This window comes from Taudactylus pleione, unplaced genomic scaffold, assembly GCF_031769625.1.
Source record: "Taudactylus pleione unplaced genomic scaffold, aTauple2 ptg000408l, whole genome shotgun sequence".
NCBI lineage: Eukaryota > Metazoa > Chordata > Amphibia > Anura > Myobatrachidae > Taudactylus > Taudactylus pleione.
Window position 1 is genome coordinate 468,671 of NW_028284810.1, and position 22,045 is coordinate 490,715.

Consider the following 22,045-nt stretch of genomic DNA (forward strand, 5'->3'; position numbering starts at 1 on the left):
TGGTGTATACCATCAATAATATCGATGGCTTCCAGTCATCAATATACAGTAATCCACCAATGGCACCATAGATGGAAAATCCGCCACACAGCATTAGAGAAAGCTACAGCTGCTTCCAGATCTTTAGAACAGTGTCCTGACGGGAAATTTGCTTTACTGTTTTATATAAAGGCTTCGCCACCTGAATCTATGAGATAAGCGAAATGTTCAAAACTGTTCCATGAAATTCTTGTCCTTATTTCACATTTGTCCACAAAATGTTGCATATAATTACTGAACCACACGGTAAAGCAGAAAGATATGACCATTATCATCCAAGCTTTATTCATTCTTCATAGTGCAAATGTACAGCAGGGCTGGATTTACAATAAGCAGGTGAAGCTGCAGCTCCAGGCCCATGAAAATTGGCCAACATAGCCCAGGGGTGGGCTGGCTAAGGGGGCAGGAGAGTAACTGCTTCCCAAGCTGCTCCCATTACAGGGTTTTGGGGCCACTCATGGAACAAGAGTCAGTACTTTACATCTGTATGCAGGGCCAGATTAAGGCTTGTGAGGGTCCCAAGGCAACCAAGTTGTGGGGGCACCCTCCAAGCCACACAGAGCCTATCCCCCCTCCCCCCCTGGCCACATGAAGCCATGGGCAAATGCAGGATTTTCTATGGGGGTGCACACACAAACAGTGTACACACACTAACACATATACAGGGGCATATTTATAATGGGTGCAGGGTGTGCGAGGAACACGGGCCCCTGGGTCCAGGGGGCCCCGCACCGCACACCCTGCACCCATAATATTACTTACCTCTCCGGAGTTCCATGTCGGCGTGTGGGTCCGGCGCTGTAAAATTACTGGAAAATGGCCGCGGCTGGACACCTGTTCTCAGCAGGGTGACATTGACCCTGTGTGGGGGCCCCGGGACAACTGCCCCCTGTTTCCCCCGACCCCCTTAACCCAGCCCTGTCTGATGTGATGAGGGCAGTGTGAGCTGTAGGGAGGGCAGTGAGATATGGAGGGAACAGGCAAAGTGAGTTAAGGAAGATGTAATAAGAGACCTATGAGGGGGTAATCAGAGAGAGATAGAGGGGAAGAAGCAGCAGTGAGAGCTACGCTCCCACATCACTGATCACATCACCACAGCACTCATCACACACCTTACAACAGCACATACTAGGCCCTTCATAAATGTCAGCTCAGAAATGTCTTGGAAAAGTGATGGGTATTCCTGGGCAGTTACTGGGAGGTGGCTTTAGCACATACACGGAGATGGTCCATTTTATGAGCATGTTATGGAAGTGTTGCAGGAGTATCAGTGAAAGTGCTGCATACACAGAAGCTCAACTGCTGACATAGGAGGCCATACTCGGACAGAGAAACTACACTTACTATAACACTGGAGCAAGTTTTGATGGTGCATCTAAACACACACCAATCTGTATCTCAGCATGTACGGACACTGACAGTGCGCTCTCTCAGTCCTAGCACGTACAGATGCACAGCTGTACACAAGGGAAGGACTTTGTAGCAGCATTGGCATAAAGTTGCAGATGGGTGACCACTAATAGATGCATACAACTATACTGTACATACAATTGAGTATATACATTTAGTTCTGTTTACACACTATGGGCCCGATTCTGACTCAGACTCATCTGTAAAAACGGACGCAACTCCTGTATTCAAGCCGACTTGAAGGTGAACATACTTAGCTGGAATAAGTACTCCAGTTATTTAGTGTATATATTTCAGTTTATTAAGCATTTGCTATATATTAATATTAAATGATGGCTTAAGTGCTTTTTAAGGCTATTGGCAGATGAGAGTTTTGTGTGCCTGTATAATTTACATTTCGGGCGTCAGCTCATAAATGGACTCATGCTTAATTGGGACTAGTACTGACTGTATACACTAGACATAGATCTATACTATGCATTTGTGCTGGCTTTGAGCAAAACTCAAACTTATTTGCCACCTACTTTCCTCACCTGACCAGTCAAATTAAATTATACACTATTCCCAAATATGAAACACCCATATCCACACTATTGTATTCTAGGTACCATATCACAATGTATTAGACATTTTAGGGGTAGAAGACAATATAATTGTAGTTCCACCCAAAATTTTAAAATCGAGTTTAAGTGTAATTCAAAAAGTTAAACAATTATCGTAGTGTATTGTGTTCCACCCAACCTGATGGCTTACCTAGTACTCCACGGGGGCATGCAAAGCTCTCCATACTCCTGCTAAGATGGGCTTTTCGCAAAAGCTGTATACTGTTGGCAGAAGTGATTGGAGGGAACGTCAATCGCCATGTAAATAATATAATTAATTTCTATTTTACTTCTGTAATTCAATCCAATTTTGGAATTATCATTTAATGGTACGTGTCCTGAATGATCTCAGTAAGTAGATTAACTAGGGCGATTTTTAAACTAAATATTTTGTTCCATAATGTTTAAGCTTATAATTCTTATTTTATCCCCCTTGTGATCATGTAATGTAAAGTCAGTTTAATGATTTACTTGCCTGCACAAAGATCAGTGCAAGAGTAGAGTTCTTATCATCGGAATGTAGTTACAAACCATCAAAGCTGTTAGGAACACTTATAAAGCTTATATGCACTACTGTTTCATCATCTCCCTCTACACCAGTGTTGGCTAACCTTGACACTCCAGCTGTTGTGGAACTATATATCCCAACATGCCCTACCACAGTTTTAGCATGCCCTAATAGCAAAACTGTAGCAGTGCATGCTGAGTTATGTAGTTCCATAACAGCTGGAGTGTCAAGGTTAGCCAACACTGCTCTACACTGTCTACTATAAGCTGGCAAAACAGGAGCATAAATGCCAAGTTCAACACATGGCCACAAAAAGTTCACATACAGTATGTTACTATCCTTAATAGATTCCATAATCTCTGTTTAAGTTGACTGAAAGGAAAGCCGTCGTGTGACCTCCTCCTGTCTGGCCTCCCTATCCCTACATTGCACTTTTGTCTTTTTTACATGAATTCTGTAGTAAATAGGGTGCCAGGATACAGCTTTGTTGAGAGAACAGAGAGGAAGAATAGTCTCAATGTTGCTCTTAGAGCAGATTACGGAGAAGAAAGTCAGGTGAGAAAAAGCCAGTTAGCAGGGGATTGCAATAGTTATGTCGGGAAAGGGTGAGAGAGTAAATGAGGGTTTAAGTGGAGTCCTTGGTGGGGATATTCAAACAATGTTATGAAGGTGGAGATGACAATACAGTAGTGCATATACTGAGTAAGTATGTTTGTAGTTAATTACTTATTATTCTTAATTATTATTTATATTTGCAGGTCACAGTGAATGTCTGGATGTGTTGATTTCCTGGGGTACATATGTGGACCAAGACATTCCTCACCTAGGCACTCCTCTCTATGTGGCGTGCAAAGCCTATATGCAGGTCAGTGCTTTATACAATGGACTCAGTGGCGCAACTATAAATTTTGCTCCCCCATGCCAAAAAAGTCACGGGCGCACCCCCCCCCCCCACCAAAAGATCAAACACACCCAAAGACTACGTTTAAGGTGTGTGGTTACATGATACAGCAACGTGCCTTACACATTATGACACACTAAGTAATGCCACTTATAACACAGTGTGCCACACCGGAATGCCCCTTACAACACATTATGCCACACCGGAGTGCCCCTTACAACACATTATGCCCCTTACACACCCCACACAATAATGCCACATATAACACATAATGACATACAGTAAAGCGCTTATAACAAATTTATGCCATGCTGTAATGCCCCTATTTCACATTATGCCACACTGTAATGCCACATACAACACATTATGCCACACAGTAATGCTCCTTACACATTATGCCACACAGTAATGCCCCTAATAGCACATTGTGCACACAGTAATGCCAAATACACATTATGCCAAACAGTAATGCCCATTACATCCCACCCTGACAGATCTACTTCACCAACCCTCCTTTCTGCTCCTGTCAGTCCGTCACCTCAGCTCAAGATAGGTTGCAGTTTTTATGTCCATGTAGAACCAGATTATTGGGAACATAGTTTATAACCTGTAAACTGTGTATCAAATTAGTGCCCCTTATACAGTGCCGCCTGTAGTTTTGCCCCAAAATGCAATGCCACCTATACTAGTGCCCCTTATGCAATGCCCCCTGTAGTAGTGCCCCTTATTCAATGCCCTCTGTAGTAGTGCCCCTTTTGCAATGTCCCCTGTAGTAGTGCCCATTATGCAATGCCCCCTGTAGTAGTGCCCATTATGCAATGTCCCCTGTAGTAGTGCCCATTATGCAATGCCCCCTGTAGTAGTGCCCGTTATGCAATGCCCCCTGTAGTAGTGCCCATTATGCAATGCCCCCTGTAGTAGTGCCCATTATGCAGGGCCCCCTGTAGTGCCCCTTCTAGTAGTTAGCCCCCTGTAGTTAGCCCCCTGTAGTTGCTCCCCCCCTCTGCGCGCACACAAACAAACACACACACACAAAAGAAAAAAACACAAACACTTACCTTTATCCCCGCTCCAGTGCTGCTGCCGTCCATACCCCGGCATCCGCTCCTCAGCACTATGGGAGTGACGTCATTACGTCACTCCCATAGTGCCCTGCGGGACCTGGAAGACGGAGGGAGCTCCGTTCTCCGGTTGCCGCCGGGGGTTTGAATAGGAGCCGGGCGCCCGCTGGTAACACACTCAGCGGGTGCCCGGCAGATGGAGGGTGCAGGGGATGCGACCGCACCCCCTGCACCCTCCGTAGTTACTACTACTGCCCCCGTCACCCCCAAGCTACCCAGCGCCTCCAAGCCGCTGCGGGGGCAGTAGTTACGCCACTGAATGGACTAGTTAAACATGTTGTAAATAAAAATGTAATAAATATACAGGTTGAGTCTCCCATATCCAAATATTACGAAATACGGAATATTCTGTTATACAGAATTTTTTAGCATGACTGAGATAATGAAATCTTTGATTTTTGATGGTTCAATGTACACAAACTTTGTCTAAGGCACAAATTATTGAATATATTGTATAAAATGACCTGCAGCCTGTGTGTATAAGGTGTATAAATGCATTCTGTGTGTATATTGGGGTTCCATTCCCAAGATATCTCATTATGGTAGACAATTATTCCAAAATAAGGAATATTCCGTTATCCAAAATACCCCGGGTCCCAAGCATTTTGGATATGGGAGACTCAACCTGTATTATACAAGGAGCAGGATATGAGGAGTGAAGCTGGCAACCATCACAAGAAAGACTCAGTTAGAAACAATGAATATTTAGCAAAGAAAATAGTTACCCATCTCTTCAATATATTGACATATTTCTCTTTAGTTTAAATTCATGTTCATATTCAGTTTTAAACACAGATTTTATATAAAAGGTGACAGTTTGCGAACTGTATGCACAACCCTGTAAATGATCCCCTGATAGCTTCACAGAAATTCTGACTGAACAAGAGACTGATATGGTTGCTAGTACTTACTGTATTTGAGTTGCTGGCAGTGATCTCCTAATAATTGAGTGGACTTGTCTGTAAACATCCAACTTAGACATGCACCGGCAAGATGTATGGTTTGCAAAACTAATTGTTACTGGTTTTACTGGTCCTTGAGACAGCGGGACTGTGATTTCAAACAGCTAGGAAAAAAAGAACAAAAAGTTTACTTTTTTTTTGCTTCATTTATGTACTGCAACCTGTCCAGCAATACGAATCAGAGATACGCACTTGAGGCTAATTCGCTATTGTTGAATTCAACATATGGTCAGAGGCAAAGAATATGCAGACTTGTACTGTAGTTAAAAAAAGATGTCTAATACCCATCACATTGTTAGTATTACCATCCTTGCATGTATATCGCACTAAACCATTACACTGCACTTTATAATCACATGTTTATTTATTCACATCTGTATCTAATTATAAACAAATTTCCTACCATAAGCGCACACACAAATACCAAGAACAATTTAGTGAAAGCAAATTAAACTTCCAGTATGTATTTGGGCAGTGGGAATAACTCACACATTGCTTTCAAAACAAGGACATTCAAATCTTAGGAGCTGCATCACTTGCATTGGTCCATACTTGGCTACTCTTCCAGTAGGACAGAGAAACCAACTGGAGCCTGGCCACTTCTCAATGGCACAATTCACATGATCACTGTCCCAACCCCACTACCTGATGCTATGATGCGTGTCATTATGCCATAGAAGGAGGGCCATATTGATGGAAATCACCCTACCATGTCTCCTTTGACTTGGTAAAGATTATGGGGTGGACGTTTCAATATGGAGACTGCCTGAATTAATGTAGATGGTCTCTGCTAACAGCTGGAAGATGCCATTAAAAGACAAAGCAGCAGTTATTAGCAGAGAACTTACTAACTCTGAAACTCTTGATACCAGATGGGGAAAGTGGATAAAAAATCTGAGTCAGTGTTATTAGAAATAAAGCCAATTTGTTTTATAAAGGTGGAGATATTCAGAATCTAGACTAGTAATCTATTACAGATTGCATATAGGAACTATGGTTCTGCTATGTTTGGACTACAGCTTCCAAGAGAACACTAGAACAGGCGACTTATGCATGTGAAATGCTGTGAGTGGTAGGTAAACAACATATTGGCAGTTACATAGGGGCTGATATGCATCACATGTGAGTTAGTGCTGGGTATGCTGAGAATATGCAAATGCAGCTATGTAGAGTTGTAAGTAATTTGGGCACATCAACCCATGCAACTGAAGAGGAGGAACCCGGGTGGGAATAGGCATTCTTGGGTAGGCAAACATCACTGAGGGCGTTCATGCAAACATGGTCCATGCTGTCCAGCATGTAAGTGAAAATAGGTCTTCAGGAGGAATATATTTTGTACCTAGTGTAGAGCAGATGCACCGCTGATGGTACTGACTAGTACTAAACTAGGTGTATAAGCTACTGTACCCCCACAGAGGTGTATATACTATCCACGCCGAGGCAATATTATCTCCATATGCTTACAGCTCTGTATATAACCGTTACTGGTGCACATTTATTTTGAAAAAAATGTACATATTTACTTCAAATAACAGCTAAACCAGAATGCATTTTTTTTTTAACTGTAATACAACTAAAGTTGCCATCAGGGTTTCCTCTTCCTTGTGTTGCTGCTCTGTATACAAATATAAAGAATTACGACAATCAGTTAGTTACATATCTCTTCCTTTGACAAGTAACCATTTAGATAAAGCTATACATCTCAGGAAACCAGGTTTAGACGAGGAATTCCTACACTCTCTGCACTACACATAGGCAAACGCAGGGGGGGTTTCCGTCTGCCTGGAAACCCCCCTCCCCAGCACACAAATGACCATAGTAGACATAGTAATATAATAGAATTTTGCTAGTGTTGCATGTTCTTCTCAGTATCACAAATGAAATAATTAGCACCACTTGTGGATCTTTTAACATATATCAGACAGTAATAAATAACCTGTGCACCAACTAGGAGATCTGGAAAACATGCACTATTAGAGATGCACTGCTATAGAGCCCAATATATACATATATGTCCAGGGCAATGCTAGGTTCTTCTGCTGCTCCTCCAGGCTCCCGGACTTGCTCCAATAGTCTGGAATGGTGCCCACATCTAAAATAAATACATTTAGCTCAGGCAGGATGGGCTACTGGCGCATCTAATGGCTTACTGAGATCTCTGGTCCTGTATATGCTGGGATTATGACACACAATACACTTTGTATGACGCATAATAAAACTGGTTGAGTACTAATTCTGCACTCTTAATGGACTGGCCACATTCGCTCTAAAATCAAGCATTTGGAAACCCCCCTCTAGAAATCCTGCATTTGCCACTGCTACAGGACATCATTTTTGAAACTCTCAAAATTTGTGAGTGGGGATAATACAGCTTTGGCTGCCTATTACTGTATATTACAATTACTAAGCAGTCCACTATGGGGATGGTAATTATGACCATAAACGAACACAGTCTGACCTTGGTAGTTCTATGTTTCTACATCTTGATGCATGCATCATACAAGATTGCAGTTTCTGGAAACCTGCTATGTTATAAATACAGGTTGAGTCTCCCATATCCAAATATTCCGAAATACAGAATTATTTTGGCATGACTGAGATAATGAAACCTTTGATTTTTGATGGTTCAATGTAAACAAACTTTTTTCTTTGACTCTTTTACAAATATTTACTTGCATATATTTTGCTTTTATGTAATAAACAGGTGTTCAATAATGCTTCTATCTATTGAGAGTGTAGGAATATTTATTTTCTTTTAGAATTTATATGGGACTGAATTAATCAGTACTATGTGGCCCTTATGTACAAAGTACCTGGAAGCACCTAACAAAAAACTTATTTGTTTTGTACAGGGTGTCTGTAGGTCCCACTGAGCTCACATCAAGGTGCATGTCTATTCTACCTTCTCAGGAGCTTCCCCCAACCTAACAGAAGTGTAAGGAGACTTAAAAAAAAAAATCTGGAGAGGTGCATTCTGAAAAAGTAACCTGACATTAAAGTCCAACCTCATTCCACTTTGGAAGCTTTTCTTTTCAGCTTTTACAAAAATGCCTCTTGGCTTAGCACAGTTCATAGTTTAAATGAATCATTAGAGCAGGAGAATATTAGAACATGTTTACATTTAATCACACCTACAGTATAAATAAATTTTTACGCAACATACATAAATGTGTAAAAAAAATGTAAAAAAAGAATAGGACAAGTCCCGAAGACCGCCAGCTTAGTGCTGGGGTGGAGCAATGCACTGCAAGTCCACGGAATTTGAATTTGTCCACAGAACCTGCCAATATCACTCAAGAATAGGAGTGGGCAATAAGCAGCCCCTGAGATGTTGTAGAACTACACATCCCAGCATGCCCTGCAACAGTTTTGCTATTTTGCCATGCTAAAACTATAGCAATGCATGCTGGTATTTGTAGTTTAACAGCTGGAGTGTTGTTTATTGCCCACCCCTGCTCTAGAACTTTAGACACCCCGTTCTGCTCTTCATAGAGCTGAGCAAGATCTTCTTCTGAGCATGCAGCCACTGGCAAGTGAGCCCAACATTGCCGATCCCCAACACCAGCCAACTGTGAGTGCACCCACTCCGTTCCACAGTTGACACAACAAGGAGAACCCATACAATGCTCTTTCCACCCCTGTATATTTTTCCAAAACTTTTGCTACTCAAAATTAAATCTTGCCCATGAAAGTACAGTAGGTGCAGCAATGCGCCTAGTCTGTGTATAGCTCCTTTCCTCATCCCATGTAAGTGTCTGCCCCTTTACATTGTTGGAGGAAATCAGAGATCCCTGAAACTGGCATGAACATAATGGGAACATACAAACAGTGCATGCAGGTAACGAAAATAGATTGTGAACATTTTTTTCCTTAGCATACTGAACCGAATTCAACTACAAAATACATTTTGTTAATGCACTATATTTACTTCTTTCAATGTTTTTCTTGACCCTACAACTAATTTGCATAAAGTTATTTAACAAAGCTAAAATGTGCTTACACAGAACACTACATTTCCAGAGCATAGTGAAATGAATCTGTAATTCAAGCTACTCAGGAGTCTGGATTCACAGGTTTCTTTAATTGTTGGCACAAAGACATTTCTGAAATTTCTGCAAGCAGCTGTGTTCGATGTATGAAGCCTGTTAGGAGCTTTTAAATTTGACACGGATCATAAGAAAGGAAGATTAAAACCACACACGCCAGGAAAATGTTTTCACACCATAATGTTGTCTAAAAGTAGTAGAAGGCATCGATACCATTTTGGAAACAAACGGGATCTTTTTACTTTGCTTTCTCAAATTATGTTCTTTGAACGTGTAACTCTTATATGTACTTTTTTGGGAAGTAGGTTTCTTTTACAGCCAAAATATGTTCCCTAGTTTGGCCGGGCTTGCAAGCACAGGCTTTATGCAGTTCTGTCAGACAGTTTTTGTTGTACATTCTACATTTCCCAATACAGCATTTGTGATTTATTTACAGTTACACAGTGCTGTCAGCAATCAGTGTTATACAGTGGTCACTCTATAAAGTGCCAGCTTATTCCACAGAGTAGTGCAACAGTCAGTCAAGGCGCAAAACCACAAAAGACCTCCTAAACAATAATCACACACACACACACACACACACACACACACACACACACACACACACACAAACGGAAGGAACATGTGAGTTTACAATCTAATAGACTATTTGAGGCAATATTGGGGCAGCACAAGATTCAGTAAAAATTATTTTTTATAGACGGTCTCCAACCTGATTCTGTATATTCAACCAGGTGTCAGTAATGCATATGGTGGTGGTGTGTGTTGGACTGTAGTGCGTTGTTGTGCCTACACTGGCTTATTTCATATAAGTGTAGGATTGTTAGATTTCCAGAAGATATTCAAATATTTGGGCTAATTAGTTACATCTCTTCATGGATGTGTTATAACTACTAGGAACGGGCTCTTTCAGCAACATAAGGTCCATGCTGTTCGGCTATGACAGTCATGCAATAAGTCCAAGAACATGATAATGATATTAGTTTAATGTAGTTCTGATTTGCATTACTAGCTGTACTTTTTTATGTCAGTGGATGAAGTATTTATCAACTATACTGTATAGATTTCAATGGATGATGTTTGTATAGAATGGTCTTATGATTATATCCAGATGTTATGCCATGCTGCAGGAGGTATGCTATGTCACTAAAAACATAAGGGCAGATTCTGAGTCGGATGGATCTATTTGTATAGAAGTAAATAGCTCATTTTGGCATTTAACGCATAAACAGCAGAAATTGTATGCATTTTTTGCATATACCCATCCAAATTCAAAGTCCGACAGATCTTTGTCCCGGATCTCACTTAGGTGTCTATTCATTATCACTACATTTCTACAAAAGCAGGTGAAAATCAACATTTTCACCTACTTTTGGAGAAATTAAGTTTTTGGGCCATTAATCATAAAGGTAACGTAGGAGATATCTCTGACATCTCCTGCTTACCTTTTTCGCACAAGATGTGGCCTGCTGTCCCCATACACTAGTATGGGGACCTAAATTCATCAAGTTCCGAAGATATATTATTTTCAGAGCTGGACTGCAGAAGCATTCATCATCTTCAGATGGCATTTGCTCATGCAACCTGTCCCTTCCCTATGGGAAGGAGTTCCGTGTTGCGAAGAGGGATCCTTTCGGATCCCTCCGCCCCTGTCCGGCTCCTACAGCCGGACACCAAGGCTTTGTGCGCCTGCATGCACGCAGACACACTAGCACAGCAGAGTCAGACTCGGCAGTGCTAAGTTTCACTGCTCCGAAGGGAGCATTCGGGGATAAAGCTGATTTTTGGATCAACAATCTCCACACAGGAGCAATAATGAATAGACTCCTTAGTGTGAAATTAGTGTTTTGCAGTCGGAACTAGGCAGGGACAGGGATCGAGGTCTGTGCTATGGAGAAGGTAAGCCCATTTCAGACAGATCTCTTGCACCTAGCATGGGGCTGATACTAATAACTGTTGCTGCTGTAGATGGAAAAACAGTGGGCAGTAGTAGCCGCACGGATCTTCGCATTAGCTCTATGGAAACTCACATTAGCGTAAGATAGTAAAACAGGATTCCGTAGTATCACGCAAACACAGCCCCTTTCACAATCAGCCCCATAAGGTGCAAAGTGCCTGGAATTTTTTATTTTTTCTTAAATATCAACAAGTATGATACAGTAAGTATATATTTTCCCTTTAGTATAACACTTACTGCATCATAATATATTTTACGTTTTCCTTAAAAAAAAAAAGTATACCTCTTCCTACAGAATATGCATTCCTAAAGCTTGTCTAGCACATATAAATCTATATGTAATTTAACACAATAACATTTTTTCCAAACAGATTAAAAAAAAAAAAAAAGTTGTATCATTAGTCACATGGGGAATAAGTAACGAGATCCCTGATACAAGAGCACACCCTTTACTCATACTGGATCGTCTTTCAGAAGGATAAACTTTTTGATCATTAAGTAAAAATGTGTAATCAAAGCATATTCAGGCATTATTGCAATTATTACTATTTCCCAGTAATTGAAGAGAGATATTATTCCACAAGAGAAGAAAACATCCAATCATTTGAGAGTTATTGTATTTTTCTGAAACACACTAGATATTTGTGCCATAAATGTTCAGTTTAAAGTAAAAACATTGCGATTTGTTATTTTTAGACCTGGAGAGGAGCAAGTCTCAGGTTACAATGTCTGGTATGTTTTTCGGAACATATCTTATGAGTTTCTAAATTGAGCATGAGCTGAACACTAGATCTGATTTAAGCATAACAAAGCAGAATTGGGACATTTTTACAAGCTACTCCTCTGTTTGTGCTTCTTTATGTTATAAAACTCCTACTGTTAATAAGAAAAGAAGTCTCAGGACACTGCTATAATTAGACAACTGACCTTTCAAGGGAGTCGTAAAATCATGTTGCACAGTATTCTGATGAGTACTGGACCAAATAGAAATGCTAATTTGCATAGCTGCCAGCATCCTCCTTTAGTGGCAACCGGTATCTCACAACAACCAACTTTCTCCCCCACACAACCATAGGGTGCCAACAGGGGCCTCTATCCCTGTCATGTACCTACTGTATGGCTCTTCCATCCATTTCAACTGTCACCAGCTGAGTTTTAAACCTCCTGGCTCAAGCCCAGTCTCCATGATAACCTTCCCCACTCTGCTTCTTGCACTGACAACTTAAGGCATTAGCCCTTTCAGTAATACAACAATCTCCAGCAGAAACATCAATGGTGGTTACACAGTAGTCATGTAATAGTACCCACGACAAGCAGGGTTATTGTTCATTTTACTTATATTTGAGACTAATAAAAGAGACTCTGGTACTCAACAAGGTGTCACTATCTTATGGATTGTCTTAAATAGTGCGTTAGTGGCGTTTGGTTGCAAACAAAACACCCATGTACAATGTATTGGATGCAGGCAAAGCTATTTTAACAAGGATACCTTAAAATGGAAGAATAGAGGTGACAGTTTACTAGTGGGCAGCAGAAAATACCAACCACTAGAGAATATATGAGAAGTCGCTGTAGGCTCAGCAAGAGTCCAATGAACTGTGGGTGGGTGTCAGACAGGCCCTCTTAAAAGAGAAGCAGCTAATGAACTACAAAGTGTGCAGCCAGTTGTATTAGACAAGTAAATTAGGGTCTAATATATTAATTTACATTTCTTTGGTTACAGCCTATAGGGTTTCTATGTGCATGTTTAGAGTTTTGTATTCGTGGCTGTCCTTGGGTAAAGCTGGGTACATATATCATTATCATTCATACAGCCGAACGTGTACACACAATAACCACTCTGTTCACAGATATATTACGTCGGCCATGCAGTACAACAGATGCACGGATGGTGTAATGGTTAGCATTACTGCCTCACAGCAAAGCACTGAGGTCCCTAGTGTGTATAAGTCTGTGTCAGTTGGATATGAGATCCCGGCTGTCGGGATACGGCTGGTCAGAATACAGACCGCTGCATCCTGAAAGTCAGAATCCCGACAGCCATAAGGAAATAACCTTAACCCTCCCTGGTACCTAACCCTAACCCTCCCCCTAATGCCGGATACTTGCCTTCGGGTAAAGGTGTGTGGTTAAGCTCTGGGGGGAAAGGGGGGTGCGTGCGTGTGTGTGTGTATATACATATATATCTCAGTAGATTTAAAAAAAAAAAATAGAATATTTGCCTTTAAAGATTGAAAAAGGAATTTTTTTTTAAATGAGAAAAGCCTAATGATTTACAACAGAAAAGTGTACTCACCTGCCATCCGGAGGTTCAGTTACTTTATGTGGTGTGAAACAAAGCACGGACATGGCAAGGGGCCAGAGGCAAACATGGGGAGAGGCACACCTTGGTAAAAAGAGACACAGGTGATATAGGGAGAGGCACACTTAGGTAAAGGACACAAAGACACAGATAGGAAGGGAGCAGAGTCAAAAATGGGAAGAAGGCAGAGCAAGTGATATGGAGAGGGGGCAAAGGCACAGGTATGGGTATGGGTGAACGGGTATGTGTGTGAAGATCATGCAGCGCTGCCTGGAGAGTTCATTAATTAATGAGTCATCACACACTGCTGAGCTGTGTGTGATGACTCATTCATAGAACTCTCCAGTCCAGCCAGCACCGCAGCTTCAGCTGTCCTGTATAAGGGTGATACATTAGCAATGAACTCTGCCTGCCGGCTGCGGGCCCCTCAGCTGTCCGGGCCCGGTACAGGAGTGCTGGCTGTCCCCCCCCCGATGGCGGCGGTCGGGATTCTGGTACCGGGACACTGTAGCTCGGGATGCTGACTACATCCCGTATGTGCATGTGGTAGGGAATGTAGATTGTAAGCTTCACTTGGACACTTTATGTGAATGGCCAAATAGTCTCTGTAAAGTGAGTGCTCTATAAATAACTGAAAATAAATACTGTGCACATCTGCCTGTGTATACAGACAACCAACCCACCCATATTCTGGACACAATGATGTCACAAATGGTTCCTTCAGCCACACATCTGTTAATCAATTCGTAATATGCACAGCCACATACTTACCAAATCAGTCTGCTGGCCATTCCATAGGCAACGTGTGTACCCCACATAACATTTTCTTGCTTCTGGAAATCCCTTCCTCCCACCCTTTTTTCTTTGTGTTGATGTTTTTCTTGTTGTGGCGGACAGAACAGAAGTTTGTAGTTGATCGGTTAAGTGCTACATATGTATTCAGTTATAACCAATTGGTACTGACACGGCCGTCCAGGTGTGTTCTTTTGTAAGGACAGTTTAACACCAAGAAGTGATTTGCATCCATGTTTGTTCATTCTTTTGTTGTCTGCCACCATTTTAACTTTAATTATTATTAAGGATTCAAAATTGGATGTCGTCAAAATAAATTACCAAAATTAATCAACTCCTGTTGACGTGTGTCCTTATTTTTAGATGACTATTTAAGATAAGGTAAGATAAAGTAAAATAAGGTAAGGCAAGATAAAGTAAAATAAGGTAAGGTAAACTCCGGATATCAACCATTAGGGAGTTTAGCATTTTGATAAAACCAGAAACTAATCCTAGAAATTTTTTTGGCCTGGTTCACACAAGGATATACAGAATTATTGTGAATCCTATGTAATATGTAAAATGAAAGCTCCTGCACTGCATTTCTGTAGCTTGTTCATTTTCATTGCAATTCTAACAATAACTCTGACCAGGATCGCTATGGATCATTATTTAGTCTGTTAAAGAAATCCGCAAAAGTGCAACAACATATCTTATTAGCTTGAGATTATGCTTCCCATTATCCTCAAGTAATCCTGCTATGGAATAGATCCTATTGATGCATTGCTCACTTGTTTTTCCCCAAATATGTATACCTAAAGAAACATCAGCAGACAAGGATATAAAACACTTTAATGACTAAAGTTATTGTTAACAATTCCACAATTACATCCATTGTCCTTGTCCTGTATGAACCCTAAATGGATTGATTGGGAGAAGAGTAAACAATTAGATCATGAAAAAGGACGAGCAAGAGTGCAAGTCAGACTTGTGCACTTTTAAAATGTTGAATTAAGGAGAACGCAGAAGGGGGATGGGATTACTTAATTGTTCCTCCACCCCCATTATACAGACCCACTATTCAAGGCCTTATATAGTGGGAGTAATTCAATAGTTTTGTGGGAAGCAATAATTAATGGACACCCAGTGTTGCAATTCAATTGTTCCAATAATTATCGTGGTCATAGTGCCCTATTAGACCAAGGTTAGCCAAGCTTAACCCATCTAAAGTCCTGGTTAGGGTAACCAAACTTCGTTTGGATGCCCTAACCACATTTTTATCGCACATTTTGAATGCTGGCGCTGGAGGCTGTTGCGCTCGAACGGAACAACAATTATCAAGCGCCCAAAATAAATAGTCATAAAAACAATTTAAGTATGTTGCAATTGTTTGTTTCCCCTATTTAATGTTTGCTTTTAGAGATGCCCTTGCACTAGTTTCTATCTATTTAAGTGTGTATAAGGTAGGCATTCACAAATGCTTCATGAGACCAAAGTGTAGTAGAGCATGCTGCACAAATACACCACAGTATTCTAAGGTGATGCCCTCAAACATGGAACATTTATAAATCACACAGGAGTCCATGAGAAGGTTTATCTATGTAGGGGCAGAACTATGGGAGACAATGGAGGTGCCTGCCGCCAGGCTCCAGCTCTGAAGGGGGCACCTCCTCCATTGTCTACAGCATATTCTCCGCACTTAGGGTCGTAACTATGTACCCGGAGTGTACAGTCATGGCCGCCCAATACATGGCACCCCTTCCCGGCACCTGAGACACCAACATACACTAGTAGAGAGCTCCATTTCAGACCGTCAGCTGCTGCCTTCAACTATCTATAGCCTGTCTGCATGCAAATTGTTACATTACAGTGTCAGCGACTGTGACAAGGGGGGGGGGGGGGGGGGCACCAAATTATAACTTGTCTCCGGGCGTCTGGGATGAACTCACACCACTGTATCTATGGTAATGAAAACTTGAAGTCAACCACTCATTCTTCATGAAAATTATATTTTCTATGGAATTACAGCATGCCTGTCTGATCCTAAATGGATTAGGCAACCTGTACGTTTGGAATCTGCTGCCTGGAGTTTTAGGTATGCCCCTGGTTTCCATCTGGTCAATATCATTCAATAGACTTAAGCACAAAATATGTTTTACACACACACACACAACACACACACACACACACCTCATAAACTTTATTTTTCAGTTACTATAATTGTCTAAAATGTATGCATATATCTGTGAATTTTAATAGTAGCTTGTCATATAAGGTAACTTGTATTTTAAGTTAAATTGTAATTTAGAAATAGTCCTGTCAAGTTACCCCAAAACAGATATGTAACTAGTTCCAGATGACCATGTCAGACATAGTAATAATAATAATAATAATTTATATAGCACTTTTCTCCAAACAGGACTTAAAGTGATTTACATACTATGGGCTCAACCCAATTAGCTGCGGATGCATCACCGTGGCAATGGCCACACTTTAAGGGGACTGGTGCTGCGAGCAAGATTGTGCGAATTCGAGCTCAGAGTGGGCCGTGATGGGTACAGTTAAATGCCATAGCAACAGCAACTCGCACCCTTCGCAGACAATTGTATTGACCCCCATAAATCTAGAAAAATGTTTTGAAACAAAACCGAGCGTTAAATACACCATAACTTTGTTGTTACTATGCAGAAATCAACTTTTACCAGCATCCCAAGTAAAACACATGGTGAAAATCACAAGTGTAAAAATTTAATTAAATTGGAAACCAGCACTGCATTCTAATTGTATATGACAAGTGAAAGCCTGAGATTCCTAAAACATGAATATATTATACTGAATCATCACACTAGATAGAGGAGAATGAGCCCAGATGTGTTATTCTGTTTGCATTATCACTTCATAATACAAAAATGCAATGCTACATATGCGGTGACACGAACACTGATAAAACACATTATTTAAGCACATTGTATGTGATTGTTTCAGTATGTTGAATAAGACAGCTTGGAATTTATTTGTCTGAACATATTTTAGTCTGGAAAACAATCTTCTTAAAGATTAACCCCAACCAGGAGCTTAAGATTCAACAGGCACATTGGAATATAGTCTATAAAATAGGGGCCCATGAGAAATAAGATCAAATACGTTACAGGGTGCTGATAGGTTTCCTTACTCCTAAATAAGCAGCCAGGGCAGATAGGTTTCCTTACTCCTAAATAAGCAGCCAGGGTATGCTATATGGATAAGCTAGACAGATAAATATGAGAATGACAGATCAATAAAAAAATATATGATATAGATAGAGATTTGACAGAATGATGGCTATGGAAATTTCAGAAATGTGAGATAGATGGTAAGTAGCTAAATATGAGATAAATATACAGACATGAGAGGTAGGGATTAGTTATATATTAGATGGAAGGATAGGAGATAAGAGTGATAGAAAGATATGCATTATGTAAATAGATAAATAGCAAGCTCTAGAGGTAGACAAATAACAGTAACAATCGGACAAGAGAAACATGTGGGGAACAATCTGATCCCATGCACTGTCCTGTCTCGCTGTACTTTGTTTCACTGAATCTGTGGGGATAGGGACTCTCCAAGGTGGCTCAGTAGGACCTGCCCTTTAGTCAGCGGGGTTGCACCGGTCACTGCACTTGGAAGCACTTAGGGCCTCATTCAGAGGCGGTCGGAGGATGCAAGCGGTCACTCAGAAACTGGGCGGCCGCTTGCATCCTGACCGCCCGCCTCTGTTGCGGTCGTTAGGCTGTGGGTTAACACCCACAGCTCTAACGACCGCTCCGGTGATGGTTGCGATGGTCAGAGACCATCGCGACCATCGGGGCTTACGACGAGACCCTAGGGTAGGGTCTCCCTTGTCGTAAGCCCCGGAGAGCTCCTGGCTCTGTCAGAGCCGGAAGCTCTCCACTGAAATCACTAGTGAGGTCAGTGGGGCCGCCCCCAAACGGTAGGCGTTCCCATGGGAACGCCTCCGTTTGGGCTGCCACCCCCCTGGCCCGCCTTCCAAACGGGGCGAGCTGTCAATCAACATCGACAGCTCACCCCCTTTGAATCAAGACCCACTACGACCGGCGCAGTCGGTCGTAGCGTCTCTCGCATGCGCACGACGGCGCCGTCGTGCGCATGCTCTGTTTGGGGCCATCGACCCGGTCCGAGCACATCTGCGCTAACGACCGGGTCTGAATGCCCCCCTTAGTCTCACAAGTTAGACATTACAGAAAACTGCAACTGCCTCAGGACCATCTCATCTTCAACAAGTCGAAGATACAATCTTGTTCTAGGGAGATTGGGTTTGGGGAAGTAAGTGTAGTGTGTTAATGTGAAGAACCAGCTTTGATGTGGGGAGAATCATTTGGGGGGATATCATGAACTTATACATGGCAGATTTAGGGGTAGGCTGAATAAGCTGTAGGCTATGGGCCTCCACAACCATGGGCATTCACCACCAAGTAGCATGACACTATGTTATTTTACTGTTGCATGCTAATATTATGTTACTGCCTTGGAGGCTTCTTTCATGAGGTCTTCTTGCCAACATCTCCTTCGACCTCTGGTTGCATCCTGGTGCTGAATGAATCTGGAACTGCTGCCTCACAGCAACACTCAGTGGTGCCTAGCCCTGAGCAAGAAGGTTACCTATATAAAAGGTAACGTTCCTATTTATGGGACCGGTTAGTTCTGATCCAGGGGGTTCCAATACTTTTCATCCTAGGGGTCACCACAGTTCTTATTCCGGCCCTGGACTCGCGGCTGACTTACTTGTCGGAATTAAATCCAAAGGCCACAGTGTTATGAGTCAGCAATGCTAGCTGATGTGCTATGACATGTCCTTCTGAGATTTGTAATCCATACTTGAGTTTAATGATTTCCCTAACATACTACAGTATGCATTAATTGCAAGATTTACTTTCATGTCACAGATATGTTCTACAAACTAGGTAATCATATTGTAATAAGGAAATAATTTCACTTTCAGAAAGATATAGATAGGAATCCTAAGGCACAGCAGGAGGGAAATATAGAGATTGCTGTGGGAGGAAGAGGTGTGGAAAGCAAGAACTTGTGTGTAGAGTGGGGGAGAGGTCTACAAATCAATGGTGAGACTAAGGCTGATATATGAGTAGTAGCTAAATGAAGAGCTTTGAAGATAAAAACATAGAAGTGATAAAGTGTTTGACCAGTAGCCACAGAAGAGTTCTAAAGAAAGAACGAAGAGGAGTATATTTTATAGAGAGGATAATGTAAAGAATTGACACTGGATGAATGAGAAGCTGAATGTAGAGTTAGCAACAGATTGTAGAAGCTGTATTGGGTTTAATATAAAAAGGCAGTTACTCATAACATTAATTTAAGATGTGTCCTAGCTCATCTAGCCTCAATACGGCATACAACGCGATATGCCTGGTGTGAGTGAGCCGTCAGGCCCATGCAGCTCTGCTAGGGTCGGGCGTCTTTTTGTGCCAAAAAGCATCAAAGTCACAATGCGAAGCGACTAGGAAGCTCTAGGTGACTGTAATGAATAATTTGATGTGACAACTGAGAATGTAATTTGGCACTTGGCGAAGAAAAAAAGTCTGTGGCCGCTGCATCATAGCTCTCTGCATGCTGATTGAGAGACTAAGTTGCACACAGATCTACAAGTGTCACGTATCAAATTAATCAGCACTCTCTTGTGGTGCTTCCTAATCACATCACATTGCGACTTAGAAGCATTTCGGCACAAAAACACTTAAAAAAGAATAACCAGCACTAGCAGAGGCTCACGAAAGCAGTCGCACCATGAGGGGCTGTTTGACGTGACCTCAGCAAAGATAAGCGAGTACACATCTGTAGGTAGTATTCTGCAATTAATATTACAAAAATATAAGGTCATGTGCTTCCTCTGTTTTATTCATTTGGACTTTGTGTGTGCGATGGTCCATTGTGTAACTAGAAATTACTAACACAACAGTTACTGTAGGTCTCACTTGTGGATAACTTTTGGTCCACTCAAGGTGCAGACACTGGGCTTGATTTAGATTTGCACACAAGTGCGTTTAGTGGATGGATCTTGTGATGTATTGTGCATATGTCTGAGCTTAGCTATGTAGCTTTGAATATCTAAGGGAGATTCGTAGTTGATGGCACCCCAGCTGCATCCTACACTTGGGATGAAATAATGTAACTGTCCGGCAGCATGGTGTGTACATACATGAGATGTTTTTTGAGGGTTTATTGTGGATGTGTTATGCCTTCAGCATAGTTTGTTTCATATACATTTATTTCTGTATAAGCTTATAAGCTTCATCTAGTGGCCAGCCTAACTGAGCCTTTCAGGTCCCCATAGTAAAGTTCCCAATGCATCTTGGGTAGAGGATAGGAGGTCACTATCTAAGATCTCACATAGGGGGAGATGTATGATGTGACGTTAACTGTAATTTCAGTTGCTGCACACATTAAGTGCTTCAGTTAATGCTTCCTTGCATGCAGTAATGCAGGGAAGTGGGGTGCTATGCACCCCTGTCATTATCAGCGCCACCATACATAGATAGGGTGCCGATCTGGTGTGGCAATGTATGAACGGTCAGAGACATTGACCGTTTCGACAACTGCAGCTGTCGTTGCCACACAACCCAGCACTGTCCTTGGCTGTCAGTTCCGACAGTCAGGGATTGTGCATACAAAAACAATAAAGTTCATTTATTTTTTAAACAAAGCCATGTTTGCTGCTGGGAGAGAAGAACTGGCGAATGCTAAAATGTATGCAAGTGCCAGTCACACAGCCAAAAGAGGGAGAGAGCAATTCACTGGAGAGGTGAATTAACATGTGGGTGATATGTGGACCTGCTTCACCATGATAATGGGCAAAGCAGGTCCAAATATTTACCGCTTGTTAGCCACCCTTCATATATCTCCCCCTTGTTCTCAGCAAAGAGATGGAGTATATTTCTCCCCTCACCATAGCATTAATGGTAAGATCCTGCAGTTATGTTGTAGTGTATCCTATTGTTTGTTTTATTGTAGTTTTACCAATATCTTCTACAATTACAATAAACACCATTCTTCTTCATCTCTAGATTGGATATTAAAAGTAGGAATGATTATGCGGTCTAATTATATATAGACCAAAGGGATGCATATAGAGCGGAGAGAATAGGGTGTGCAAATGTAATTGCATTGCGTTACAGATTTGAGCTACCCAGGCATAGGGCTGCTCTAAATGCACGCTTTCACAAGTGGAGAGATGGGGCGGTGCACCCACATGGATGTGGACCACCTTGAATACAGGGGGAAGATCCACATTTATTTCTGAGCAGGCAATGCGGCTGACTTGTGTGCAACTATAGACATTATTATCTAAGGGCCTGATTCAGCAAGGATCGCAGTTGCTAATCCGCACGCAATCGGCCAATTGTCGAGTACT

At 41.7% G+C, this 22,045-nt stretch overlaps 1 protein-coding gene across 2 annotated transcripts in view; it reads right to left on the bottom strand.

Moving 5' to 3' along the window:
- Positions 1–22,045, bottom strand: part of VEGFC (vascular endothelial growth factor C) — a 203,223-nt gene that overhangs the window by 20,786 nt on the left and 160,392 nt on the right. For both annotated transcript variants that reach the window (XM_088446962.1, XM_088446963.1), the window contains exon 4: positions 5,493–5,647. In XM_088446962.1, the coding sequence (XP_088303088.1) occupies positions 5,493–5,647 (155 nt within the window). The remainder of the gene's footprint in view (positions 1–5,492; positions 5,648–22,045) is intronic.